Here is a 13,983-nt window from a genome sequence, read left to right on the forward strand (position 1 = left end):
TAGAAATAATTTCAGGGAAAATACTCTTTCAGATGTGAAGACTGTGACCAAATACAGAAAAAATTACTAAGATCTCTTATTCTCCTATTTTGTAGCAAGCTAAATTAAATGTCATTGTGGGGACCGTATTTTTAATTCTATTCTAAGTGAGGTACCAACTTTTATTATTGGTTAAAACTCAGTAATTTTAAAAGAGAAAACAGCCAAGTAATCTGTACCTGATAGAAAAATGTAAAGAATTTCAGCCTTTGAAATACAAAGTGCAAATTAAAATGCTGCATAACACTTGAGTTCTTCTGTATATGTTTGTTATAGCAAGGATCTGACATACAGGTTAATATAGCAGAAACACTGTTAGTTGCATTAAATTACAGTGTTTAGCTAAAATAACCAAACAAATACAGCATTAGTTAGTGAAAGGAAAAATGACCTGGGGAAGTTTTGATACCATTTTTTTAGGTCAGATAGTCTTTCGAGGTCATTGCATGCTCTGCTTTTGGTCTCTTCACACAAGTAACTTATTCTAACTCTTTACTTGTTTACAGATGGTCCCAAGCCAAATCCTCCTTCAAAACCTAGAGACACTGGTAAGACTGACCTAACAGGAGTTTCTGAACAGTAGAAGAGTATTCGTTAATCTATCCCAGTTCCTTTCAACATTACTGTGTTGTAGTCCAGTTTTTATATCTTAACCTTTTTTTCTTTTTTTTTCCTTAAATCTCTCTTCTGCATGTAGATAACCCCAAGCGAGATCAACCCAAAGACACTGGTAAGGCTTCTAGCACAAACTCCTGAGTCAGGGTTTTACTGTCTCAGTTACACTTCTACTAATTGATCTGTGTTAATTGGCTGCTCTCTATGTCAGATGTTGCACTGGATAAACACTGAGGATTGAGGAAAAGTTGTCTTGCAAATAAACTTTGCAGCAGTCTTGAAATTCCATAACAAAGCTGTTGAGGCACTTTCACTTAAAAGCAGGATGGTGTGGGGAGGAGGCAGGATGGGACAGAGTGTGTTTGTGCTTGGGGCAATGCTGTGCTTGGCTGCTTGGTGGTGGAGCACCCATGTATTGGATTGAGTTCTGTCATCTTTACAAACTGAATCCCTTCTAGTCATGCCAGAAGGTAAATAGGAACTGCCTATGATCTTTATTCTTAAAGGATCTAAATTAAAGATAAAGGTCCAAGTTAAAGGGTTGTTTTGGGGTGGGTTTTTTTTGTTTTGTTTTGTTTTTTTTTAAAAGCCCAGTTAAGTAATACAATTATTTGTATTTGAAAGATAGGCTTAAATACATGTCCTTCCCTGCCTGTTGTGCTTTAGAGGTCTTTGCCTAACCCAGAACAAAACAAATTTAGATCGATGCAGTTGTGAAAATGCCATTATCCATGAACATTGTGGTAAAGTTTTTAACTGGAATGCAAACCCTGGTTCTTGTTCTTTCTGATTTGCAGCAGATACTTGAATTTGGGTCTTGCATACCTCAGTACAGTGCTTTTGCCACTCAACAAAAACATCCTCTGATGCAATACTTTTAATTTTACTACTTGAAACATATTTGCTTTGCATAAACTAAGGATTCATTTGGCAGCAGAGGGAAGGAGGAGAAGGTCCCATGAGGGGGAAGGGAATGCTCCATAAGGTAGGGTTCAGTGGAAATGGAGAGGGACTAGACCAATGTCCTGCAATAAGTCAGAGAAGGGAATTACATTGGGACTGTTTGTGACCAAGAAACCCAACTCTGAAGGTTCATTCACAATTGCAGCCTTGAAAAGAAATGATCCTTTCCTATCCACGTCCTTTCTTTGCTTTCACAGCATAGGGAGACTTGGGTTATTCCAATTAAGTAGCTTATAGGGCTTCTTGCTTTCTGATTTGTGCTACTCTGCTCTTCTTGCAGTTGTTCAGAAAATCTGGAGGCAGGAGTACTGCTGTCAAACTGTGTAGTGCTCAGCTGAAGGGACTTGACATTGTGAGGGCTTTTAAAATGTGAGCACATTGTGACTATGATGCTAAGCCTAAAACCACGACAAATTCAATTGAACAATCTTGAGAAAATTTCCATGTCATTATGTGCCTTGAGGTGTCTTTTCACTGAACTTAAAACATGTAAGGTAATGCTATTTACATTTTTTATAGGCACATTTGATGATGCAGATCTACTTGATGGCAATTCACCAAAGGGAGGAGGTGATGGTAGTGGCAGCAATGGTAAGACAGTAGGTCGTACTTCATATTGTTTCTGCGGTTACCTGAGTTTTCGATAAAATCTTGCTCCCAAGCTGGTTAACATGCTCTAATTTGTAACACCTTTAGTTCTGGTATCTGAAACTTAAGAGCATATCTTTGAATTCAAAAGTAATGTGTTTTGTCTCTACCAAAAAAACCCACCCCAAATAATTAAGAGGTAAAACTTGTCTAGAGGTAAAACTTCCATGATTTTTACTTTTATACTAAGAAGGATGGCTTTTTGAACTGAGACATGAATGTGGTACTTACTTCATAATTTGCCATAAATATAGTTCTTAAAGTCCTTCCAGGTGCTATTTTTAGATCTTCTGTGACATACTGTCAGTTTCTTGTCGCTCTTGTAGTTAGAAAGTCTGAAGGTGGGCCAGAAGAAGATCCACCCCATGTTCTCAAAAATGTGCTTTGTCCCAAAGGATGAACTGATCCTTACACTTCCAAGTGATTCTTAATCTTCACTTTTTACTGTGAGAGTGGTGAGGCACTGGAACAGGTTGCCCAGAGAAATTGTGGATGCCCCATCCCTGGAAGTGTTTTATGGCCAACTTGGATGGAGCTCTGAGCAACCCAGTGTAGTGAAAGGTGTTCCTGCCCATGGCAGGGGGTTTGGAACTAGATGATCTTTAAGGTCCTTTTCCAACCATATGATTCTATGTAGGGTGTATCTACTCTGAGCAGAATGAAACCGTTTCATAGTTTGCCAGACTTTCTTTTAGTAATTTGACATTTCTAATCATTGTGGCTCGGCTCAGTACAGAGGTGGTCACTGCAACCAGGCTGCAGTAATGGTCATCCTTGGGATGTATCTAGTCATCCCTGTGTGCATTACTGAAACTTTATTATTTCCAGATCAGAGTTAGCTGAAGTATCTTGATGGGGTTTGAGGTGTGCCAATGGTTACTGACTTCTTCAGAGAGTTATCCTAGACAGAGATTACCTATGCCACTTTTTTGTGTAGCTTTCACCTTTCAGGGTATGTTTGGGGCAGTATCTTGAAAATTGGCAGGGGCAAGAAATATCTGTGGAGACTTGTGGGGTGTTTTGATCTGCACGGGTTCCTGCTGCAATGGTACAAGTTGCATTGTGACAAATATAGTTAGTATTTATAGAACTTCTGTCTTGCTTGCAAAGAGAATTGCAGAAGTATTTAGTAAACGAGGCTGGGATTTTAGGAAAAGATGGTTGTTTCCGTGGAAATAGAGCTGAGTGTTACTCTGAAGCTATACAGTGCTCCTCTCCACTGAGTGTTCTGTGGTGGTGCACAAGTTGGTTAAACCATATTTTACAAGTGCTCTGTGCTCATTTTGTAGAAGTGCTGAGTACTCAAGGCTGTAGTTGACACCACCATGACCGGTACTTTGAAAGCAGAAAGTTTGAATGCCAGAATTTAGCACTGTATGGATATAATATATGGTTTGTAATTTTGGATGATTAATTGGGAAAAGGGTTGTCAATTATGATATGACTGTTCTTTAGACATGTAAAATGTAACCTTTCTGTTTGTTTTTACAGAACGAAGGGGCCAAACTCCAAATAATGGCCAAGAAGATGAGGGTAAATGCATGAATTTGTGTGTATGATGGCGTCTGGATATATGAAGTTTGGTTTCTGGAGTTTTCTGTGTTGCTAATCTTCTGCTAGAATGTTCACTACTGGGAGTGGGTTACAACTTAAAAATTTTTGTGGAATGTGGAATTCTTACTTTCAAGCTCTGCTTTCATAATCCTTTAAAATCTCTATGTTGCAAATAATTCATAATTGTTAAGGTCTCAGAGATGCTGGTGCAGTGATCGCACACATGGAAAGTAGATATCGCCATGAAAGGGTAGCGTTTTTAATTAATGGGAATTAGAACAGGAGTGCTTAAGTTCCTTAACAACAGGCATTGCTAAGAAATCAATGGTTATAAAATGAGACAAATCACTTTTCATTATGCATAAAGACAGAAAGAGTTGATGATTACATTTTCATGTAATTTCAGTTTAATGATTTTTGGAAGTGTTCATAGGGTTTACTTTGAGACAATACTATTTTGACATGGCTTTCAATTCTGAAAAATGTATACAAACCTCTGTTTTTTTCAGCTTCTCAGGGAGCAATAGCTGGAATTGTAAGTGCTGTGGCTGCTACTGTAATTGGAGCAGTATCTAGTTTCATTGCTTACCAGAAGAAGAAACTCTGTTTCAAACAAAGCGGTAAGAATTCTAAATTAATTTTATTTTCTACTGTCTAAAGAGATGTGTTTTTGTATTTATATGGGGACTAGAAACTGATCCTATGCATAAGGTAGTTTTAATAGCCCAGTGAATTTATGTTCACAAGAAGTAACCTTTCTTTACTAATCATCTAAGACAGGGTGACTGAAGAATGCCTTGCCCAAAAATTAGACTTTCAGAAGTAGAAGAACTTAAGGCTTTACATTCCTAAAATAAAAGCATTTCTTGTTAAAACGTAAGCAGGAGAGACTGCAAGAAAATACTTTTAAAGGAAAATTGATTGGGGATTTGAGACTATTTTCATGCTGAAAAAAATACCTTGTCATTTCTAATTTTGTAAATTTTGCCTTTGTCTTTTCTCAAGATGCCTACCTACTTATTAGTTTTATGACAACTACCCCGATGGTCATCCCCAAATGATTCTACTGCAGTCATGCTTGCTATCTGCTTTATTTCCATCTAAATAAGATATAACTTAGATCAGAGAACTTTGGGAATCCTGTGAGTGATAGGAGGGGCAGAAGCTCTGGTTTTGTCTCTTTCAGTCTTTCTGACTATTTGGTGTGGGGTAGTGCAGTCATCCTGCCAGGCACTGCTGTTTTGTAATTTAGGAAGTTTGGAAACTGAGTAACATCTCTACCATGCATGTTAAAGTGAAAATGCAGGCAAAACAAGGGCAGCTCAACTACCAGCAGGTAGCCCATTTTCTTCAATGCTGTTTCTTATGTCAAATTATCTCTATTAATCAATAACTTTGAATATAAAAGAATTTGAACACTAAACATCTCTTTGTTTCCTAGCAGATGAAGAGAATGTGAATATGGATAGCCATAGGGGAGCACAATCTGAGCCACCTGGTAAGACAAGAATCTAGATGGAAAATCAATTTTTTGGTGGGGATCCTATTAAATGCACTTTATTGACATCTAACTTAGTGGAGAAAATTATTTGCACTGTTTTGTTTTAAAAAAAATACTTATAACTATCAATTTTGGCAGAATATGATCTGGCAGTGTGTCCTGATGGCCAAGAAGGCCAATGGCATACTGACTTGTATCAGAAATAGTGTGGCCAGCAGGACTAGGGAAGTGATTGTCCCTCTGTGCTCAGCACTGATGATGCCACACCTTGAGTCCTGTGCTCAGTTTTGGGCATCTCACTACAAGAAAGACATTGAGGTGCTGGTGTGTGTCCAGAGAAAGGCAACAGAGCTGGTGAAGGGTCTGGAGCCTCTTAGAAGAATCGACTGAGAGAGGAACTGGGAGAAAAGCCTGGAGAAAAGGAGGCTCAGGGGGCACCTTATTGCTTTCTACAGCTACCTGAAAGGAGGTTGTATGGAGGCCTCTTCTCCCAGGTAACAAGTGATAGGACAGGAGGAAATGGCCTCAGGTTGTGCCAGGGGAGGTTTAGATAGGATATTTGGAAAAAATTCTTCACAAAAAGGATTGTCAAGTATTGGAACAGACTGCTCGGGGAAGTGGAGGAGTTGCCATCCCTGGAGGTATTTAAAAGATGTGTAGATGTGGCGCTTGGGGACATGGTTCCGTGGTGGACTTGGGAGTGCAGGGTTAATGGTTAAAATCTATGATCTTAGAGATGTTTTCCAAAATAAACAATTCTGTGATTCTATGATTTTACCATGACAACAAACTTGGAACTAACTCAAGAATTACATTGTGAAGATGTGGCCACTCGTCTCTGCTTTTCTTGTTCTTTGAACAGGTTGGTTGATTGCCTTGAGAAGTCATTGAAATACAGGAGCTTAGAGAAAGTAAAGAACTGAATTTTCTCTGCAGAAGTATTGTTAAAGACAATTATGAAAACACAAGCCTGCTTCTTTAGTGTAATACATAACTGCAATTAGCAGTTTATTAGTCTGTGTTGTTTCTGATTGGAATCTGAAACCTTTTCTGATTACAAACTGATACAGAACTCTGCAAAAATGTATATTAAAAATAATTATGTTTGAATTGTTGCCTAAAGAGACCGTGGAGAAAAAGTCTCCAGGCCAATTTAGTGTATAAGATAAGATAAAAGGAGTTGGTCCTTTAATTAGCCTCAGGCCAGGGGAATACACAGCACATGTGTGCACCCAAACAGTGGTTCTATGATTTTATAAGGTCTATCCAATCCCAGGTCTATCCATCCCCGGTTCTGCCCCATTCTGCCCCTCGACATGCCCCTGTAGGAATTGAGTTTGGGGTCTTTGGGACCCCTTCTTCCTCATCTTCATCTTCTTCACAGCACACATAGTCCTTGGAACTCCTCCAGAGTTCTGGGCTTGAAGGTTACTGTGTCTGTGTGATACCTCCTAGTCCAGGCTTAGGGTGCTGTGTTCTTAAACAGAAGTGTTTTTCTACAATTATAACTTGAAAAGAAGACTAAACACGCTAACAGAATTTAGAGGGATTGATACAAAATGGGGTAACAGGGTTGGGTATGTGTAACTACTATGCTACAGGGTAAGGGATATAATACAGCTACATTAAAATCTGCATTTACTACACAACTACTTCTAAAATCTACAAAAGTTAAAAAAATCCAAAAAGCTCTGAGGCATCAGAATAGAGATGTAATTACACTGGAGGCAAGGAGGGACTAAACTCACTTTGTTGTAACTAAAGCATTTTCTGTTGTGAACAGGGAATGATTCTTGTATGAAAGAACCATCACGTAATTGATCTTTCTACAAAGGTGACACCTGTGGAAAGGTCTCTTTTAAAGCAACAAAAACTTTTACAACCTCACCCTTCACTTACGGTGGTCTAGGGTACTTGGCTGATAGAACAGGTGTTTAACTCTGGGAAAGCCATAGATAGTTCTGGAGGAAATGGTATAGGTGAAAACTTGGTCTTCTAGCCCTTGTGACTGGTCAACAAAGAAAGAAGTAGTATAACCTCATGCTGAAGTTTATTGAGTGTTTTTGAAATACTGAATATTAAAATACCAAAGCAGTATATATTTTCAGTATATTCTTCTGTGAGTTTAAAATCTACAGAATTATTTCTGGGGTTTATGTAATTAAAAAAACCCAACAGTTATATCTTATTTTTCTCAGATATTTCATCTGTTTGCTAAAAACTTTCATCTGGCTTATAAACATCTTTATAAACACTTTTCCTTTAAGGGCAAAACATTTTCTTGTGACTGGCTGTCAGGACTGGAGATAGGCAGGTATGCTCAATTCAGCAATGCATTAGTGAAGCAAGTAGGATCATTCAAAGACCTATACCAAAGGCAGTTAAAAATATGAGTTGTAGTTGGAATATCCTAAAATTTTGGCCAAGATTCATGAGAACTCAAATGTGAAATGTGTCAGATGATGCATATTCTATTTTAACCAGTAAAGTCAAACTCAGGATGTTATCATATATGATTACTCCTGCCTACGTATTGATGTCACATTACATCCCTTATTTCATACCTCTACTGTATTTTGCAGACAAGCATGATCACGTTTTGAGCCAAGAAACTGGGCATCCATGGTCAGAATGGTGCTGCTCCTGATCTAAGTTCTGGGAGTCAGCAGATGTCAGCTCTGCTTCTGGTGATAGTGTTGGTGTACCTACACAGCTTCTAGTTTAAAAGAGGTCCTTTATGAAGCCAGATCAGATGGCACAACAGAATAGATTTATGTTTTTAAAATTTTATGTAGGCTTATCTTTGACTTCCTGAAAATATAGTTAACCTAGACACCTTGTTTCAATAACCTACTTTTCCATTATTTACACAGTCTGTACTCCATTTCATGTTGGCATCCGCAAAAACTGCAAGCCTGAAACTGCAAGTGTAGATAGATTCTCTGATGTAGTAGGATGTGGTTATTTGAGTGAGAAAACTGGGATGTAATATACCTTGATGTGCAGTGTTTTGGCTTCACAGAATCAAGCTCTGCTTACCTGAATTTATCACACAGTGCCAAATGCCTACTGAAACTTTGTTGTCTGCATAAACTATTAAATAATTTATAATGTCCGTGAACTTAGTGTACTAATCTAGAATTTTTTTTCACTTCTTAGTTCAACGCACACTTCTGGAGAACTAAATTAAAGAAACGTGATGAAGAACAGATCTTGAAACTGGATAGAGAGCCTGCCTTCTGCCTGAAAAAAAAAAAAAAGGACACAAAAAAAGCATAACGTAAAGAGCAGAGTCTGAAGTTGCATTAGAAAACTGTTCTTGTTTGAAACATCTCTGGGAGTGTGACTTAGACCTGAGTACTTCTGTATGGTTAGCCCTGTGAAGCATTGTTGCACACCACTACATGGCCTTAATGACAGGAGTGTAGAAGTATGTTGTGCCTTTACATTCTTGCCTTTGCTCCTCTGACAACTGGGTGTGTCTCAAGTGCATTCGGTATGTTTAACTTTTCCTTACCTCTCCAAAAACAATAAGCAATTAAGGTTTTGTTATGTCATTGCTTTCAGGCAGTACAAGCATTTTTTTTTAATACCCTGTGTGCAGTGAGTGTGCCAACCAACCAGCCTGGTGTATATTGTGGGCACCGGCAAGCAAGTGGCTCACTGTGTATGAGTGATGGATCTGGGTGTGGGTGCTGCTGACCCAATCTATGTAGCTGCCTGCGTCAGCCACCAGGGAAGAGATACTTGTTCTTGAGCGTTCAAGAGACAAAAATTCCGTTTTGTTTTTTCATTTTTTTTCGTTGCATCTGTCTGGTACAGATTGAGAAAACCCAAAACTTAGTGCATACAGACCCTTTATCCTTTCTGGCTCTTCCTGCTTTGCGAGTACTGAGCTGGTCAGTTGTGGAAAAGCCTTATTTGCACATCAGAACCATAGCTGGATTGTGTATATCCGGCAAGATTGATATTTGGCATTGACTAAACAGTTGTGGCTGAAGCACTGGGGAGTGGGGAGTAACATCTTCAGACTTCCATAACCAAAAGCTTAACATAAAATAATGTTGAATTCAGGAGGTGTATCATAGACATGGAAGGGACAGAAACAGTGCTACAGGTCAAAAGTACAAAATAGCAAGACTGACCAGAACTACCCAACCCCACTCCACAGGCATCCACTGAACAGTATAAATAGCATACGTGTGAGAAGTGCTTTTGGACTTGTGAAGGATTGCCCTTGGGATGACGACCTATGACTGCATCCTTATTTGAAAGCACTTGAGAACTGTGCTGTGGCTCTTGAAAGTGAAAGGAAGGTTTCAAGGATCTGTGGAAACACGGAAAACTGCAACTCATAACAACTAAAGGACTAAATCTGGAATAATAACTAGTTCCATCTGGAAGGAATAGTCTGACCAGTTTTGTTGGCTTTCATTCTAATTCTTTTAAATTTTCATGCAGTTTTACAGTATGTGTCCTACTAATGTGCTTTAGCCACCTGACAAAGGTCTACAGGAAGATGACATTTCATGGAACGTCTTAGAAGTTATTACTGAATTTGGATATTAAACCTGTAAATATATCTGTACATTCAAATATGAATGTATGCCAAGGATAATTCATTTAAGAATTTCTTGTACATGTTTCTTAGCTTGCAACAAAGCTTTACACAGATTTTAGTATTTTGTTATGGAATTAATTTGTAAGCCCCTTGCCCCACTTCTGCTTTTGGTACAAAACCTTTAAGTGTGTTTGAGAGTGCAAAAGTGACTTTTATATAAACATACGCTCTATGTAAATACAAAGAAACGTCCTGCTCACCTGAATGAATAAATAGGTATCTCATATCAATGGCAAGTGTGGAGAAAACAGAAATAAGTCGGAGTTTGTTAGAAATAGAATGGCAGGGGAAGCTCAAAATAGCTTTTAGCTAACCAGGCTTTTGAATCCTTTTTCAGCTTTTGCAAGCTTAAAAGTTACTTATTAAAATCTCCTATCAACATTGTGATTTTTCTAAAAATAAATTTAAAAAAAAAGGTTTATGTGTTTTTCTCCTTAGTAGTTCTAAAAATACGAAACTTTTGGTGCTCAACTAGAGAAGGAACCTTCAAATAGTTTGTCTTCCTGCTCCATCAGCTGTTCAGATGTATTTCTTACAGACATTTTAATCATTTTAGAAAAAAGTTGGCCAAGAGCAGTAAAGTTTGGAGTTGCTTTCACAGGGTGCTTACCAGTACGAAGTGCAGAGAAGACATCTCTGTGAAGGACAGGCATGGCTTTTGAAGAAGATTTGATAACACAGACTCTACTGAAAATATGGACAGCAATAGAAGGTTTAGTATGGGCAAACTAAACACTGTTGAGTGTTCCTCATCCAGATATTATCACATCCTTTAGAAGCAGACACTGTTGCAGGGCCATGTGTTGTCTCACCTGAGGTGAGAGGACCATAACTGAATGAGATAACAATGCAGGGGTTGCCAAGTGCCTAAATACTAACAAATTTACTAATTCTAGTTTTCAGTCTAAATAAGCATAGGTTACTGTATGAATTTTGGGGACAACTATACTCCACAAAGCAGGCAAACCTAAGGACAGTGTTTGCAGGGAAAGGCTGTTGTAATGCTGATTTCAGCATCTCTCATGTCTAGTTTTGCCCCTTTACAGATCTGCAGGCAGGAGTTGTGGAAGAAGGAAGAAAGACTCGCTGCTGCCACCTAGGAAGAAAAGTTTAGAGAGAAAGCTTGAAATTATAGGCTTTTCTCTTGTGAGAGGCTGCCAATTTATGGATTTCTGTTACTTTCTGTTACTTATCTGTGGATAAAATGTAGCAGTTCACTTGCAGCTATTGGGATATTAATTGCTATGTTGCTATTTGCCTCACTACCCATAGAGTCTTTGATTTGTTTCTTCCTTGTTCAGCTACCATTACATTACATAGCTAAATATCCTAATTCATTATTTGTCCCATTCCTTGGCATAGTAAACATTATCAGTTAAAAATTATTCATCACCCTAATTAAGTAGTTTTATGGTCATCTCCCACAGATCAGCTGCTGCCCATCATGGCCTTATGACCTGCGATGACTTTCAGAGTCAAATTTGGGAATTAACGTTCTAGTTTCTGTATAGGTATCAGTCAGATATAGTGGAATGTACAGTGGAATGAAAAAATACTGTCATTTCTAGGCCCAAACTGCAAGTTCACCCTGGTGAGGTACCTTTACCATTAAACTGAGTTAAAATGGATGGCAACAAAGAGCTCTATCCCATCCTTGTGGCACACGTTCTTCAGTTCTGTTTTTTCTTCAGTCTACATCCTTTAAGGACAAGGAGTTACCATCAGTTATAGGAGGAAAAATAATCAAAGCAGGATCTTTTTGTAGAATAATACGCCACTTTAGCTTCTACAGGGTAGATGTGGTGGCAGTTAAGTTCATGCTCTCAGTGGAAAAGACTGCTTTAAAAATATTTTGATGGCTTTCAAGTGCGATGCCCATTTCAAATACTTATCCAGACAAATTCATCGGGCTGTGGAAATGAAAGCAGGCAATTCTTAAGCATGAAATTTGGCAGCTTTTTACTGTAGCTCTTATTTCATCTCGTTTCAACGTGAGTGCCAAATTTTGAATGCTAAGAAAAACATTTTAGTGCACTCTGGTTTCAGTGTACCTTGGGCTAAATTACACTCTCAATGCCGCATTTCTGTGCCTTTTTTTCCACTAATTAGGCCACCATCTAAGCCCTACTGTTCTATGTGTGTTTTTTACTTGACAAGATGATGAGAAAAACCTTAACCTTTTTACAAACTGAAAATATTATTTTCTTTTTGCTCTTTTCTGTTACACAAATGTAAAAGACCTGTTTGAAAGGAAGTGATTATTAGGAATAGAAAAAGGACTTGAATGGAGCAAAAATAAGTTTTTTTTCAAATCTCTGCATTTGGAGTACTTTAAGAACCGCAGAATAAAATACATGTTCCTCCATCTGCTTGTGAAAAAAACATTAAAGTTTCAGCTAGTGCATAGTAATTATAATCTGTTGACAAGAAATTGTATCATCAATTCACTTGTGTGTTTGGCTTGCATTTAAATTAATGCCTAATATTACTGGATGCTTCAATATTTTAATTAAAATACTTCTGGTTTTATGACAAAAGATGAGTAGTGTAGGATATTAGTGGCTTTCCCAAGTAGTTCTACTGTATAATTCAGTTCTTTCATCTCCCATAGACGCATACAGCAGGTTACCCATGCCAAAGAGAGCAGTGTCTAACCTCTGCCCACAGGAAGGATGAGGCTGCCAATGTGATGAGTTGTGGCTGTCCTCTTCTTCCTTTTTAGCTTCTCTCATCTAAGAGAGGCCTGATGGGCAAAAAGTAAGTGGCATAGAGAATAGATAAACACGCTGTCTCCTTTTCTACCCTCATTTGCCATTTCTAAAATATTGGTTTTTTTCTTGAAAGAACAAATGAAAAAAAAGATAGAGAGTTCATCCACCTTCTCAGGTGAATAGTAGTCAGAACTCTTTTTTCCCTTTAAATTGAAAGCAATGGGTCAATGATATCTCAAAGTATTAAAACCAATTTATGGTCTGGTGTATGGCTATATATTTCTTTTTAATATATAATGGTTTTTTATTTGCTATCTTGGGCAAGCAGTTGCATGTTTTTGACAGAACTAAAATTAATGAGTTCCTGCAATGCCTCCAAGAACAGAAGTGAGATATTCAAAACATCCTGACTCCTACACTAGGTCCACTCCTTCCAGTGCTACCTTTGTATTGTTTTATTTAACTATACAGAGCAGTAGCTGGCTTCAGAAGAATTAGAGAAGATGTACATCATCTTCAAACTTCATCTGAGAATGTTCAGTATCACAATGAATTTGAATCACTCTCAGGTGAGAGAATGCATTTTGGGAAGACTTCACGTAGAAGAGCAACTGCTTTGAAATAAACCTACTGAACATGAGGTGCTTGGACTTGCCTGGGACTAGTACATAGCCTTGCTAACTTTCCTGTTCCTTTCTGGCAAATTCAACACTGATATGAAGATTACCACACGCAGGCCTGCTTTTGGTATTCTTGAAAAAAAATAAACTGGATCTACGGGATTGCTCATTGCATGGTATAGTTCTTGTTTTAACTGGCTGACAAAGTCACCTCTTCAACGTAAATGTCCTTAACTCTTTGGAGATGGAGCAGCTGGCCCTGACATGGACAATGATGATACACAAATTGAACCTTAGAGCTTCTATTAGTAGCTTAAAAATAGTTAAGCCATGTGATACAATAAGCCAGACTTTTATAAAACATTCTGCTGGTTCAAATTCGGGTGGGAGAGTTGACCTACTCTAACATCAAGCTTCTTGAAGATCCAGTATCACCAGGTTCTATCAGTCCAACTTATGTTGTTGCATCTGTTTTTTGTAGTTAGCATAAAAGCATGAATTCAGTTATATGTTCTAGTTAACAGAAATGCAGTTGGGGGCAGCCTGTGCCCCACATTAGACTGAATCACCCAGCACCACCACAGGTGTTCAGGTTGGCCATTCATGGAACAGAGTCCTGAGCTATTTGCTGCCCTAGACAAAACAGCACTGACAAAACCCCCTGCAGCTTACCCTCCAGCCCAAGAGAGGATGCACACCAGTCTCCTTGCT

At 38.3% G+C, this 13,983-nt stretch overlaps 1 protein-coding gene across 2 annotated transcripts in view; it reads left to right on the plus strand.

Moving 5' to 3' along the window:
* Positions 1 to 8,700, plus strand: part of CD99 (CD99 molecule (Xg blood group)) — a 28,496-nt gene extending 19,796 nt beyond the window's left edge. Inside the window, exons 5-11 of one of the 2 annotated variants that reach the window (XM_032680255.1) lie at positions 546 to 587; positions 737 to 769; positions 2,137 to 2,208; positions 3,757 to 3,798; positions 4,329 to 4,439; positions 5,264 to 5,317; positions 8,480 to 8,700. In XM_032680255.1, coding sequence (XP_032536146.1) covers positions 546 to 587; positions 737 to 769; positions 2,137 to 2,208; positions 3,757 to 3,798; positions 4,329 to 4,439; positions 5,264 to 5,317; positions 8,480 to 8,505 — 380 coding nt within the window. In that variant the 3' untranslated portion in view covers positions 8,506 to 8,700. Of the gene's footprint in view, positions 1 to 545; positions 588 to 736; positions 770 to 2,136; positions 2,209 to 3,756; positions 3,799 to 4,328; positions 4,440 to 5,260; positions 5,318 to 8,479 lie in introns of both variants that reach the window. The other variant, XM_032680254.1, reaches the window with a different exon arrangement.
* Positions 8,701 to 13,983: the final 5,283 nt, after the last annotated feature.

This window comes from Chiroxiphia lanceolata, chromosome 2 (genome assembly GCF_009829145.1).
Source record: "Chiroxiphia lanceolata isolate bChiLan1 chromosome 2, bChiLan1.pri, whole genome shotgun sequence".
In the NCBI taxonomy this organism is placed as follows: domain Eukaryota; kingdom Metazoa; phylum Chordata; class Aves; order Passeriformes; family Pipridae; genus Chiroxiphia; species Chiroxiphia lanceolata.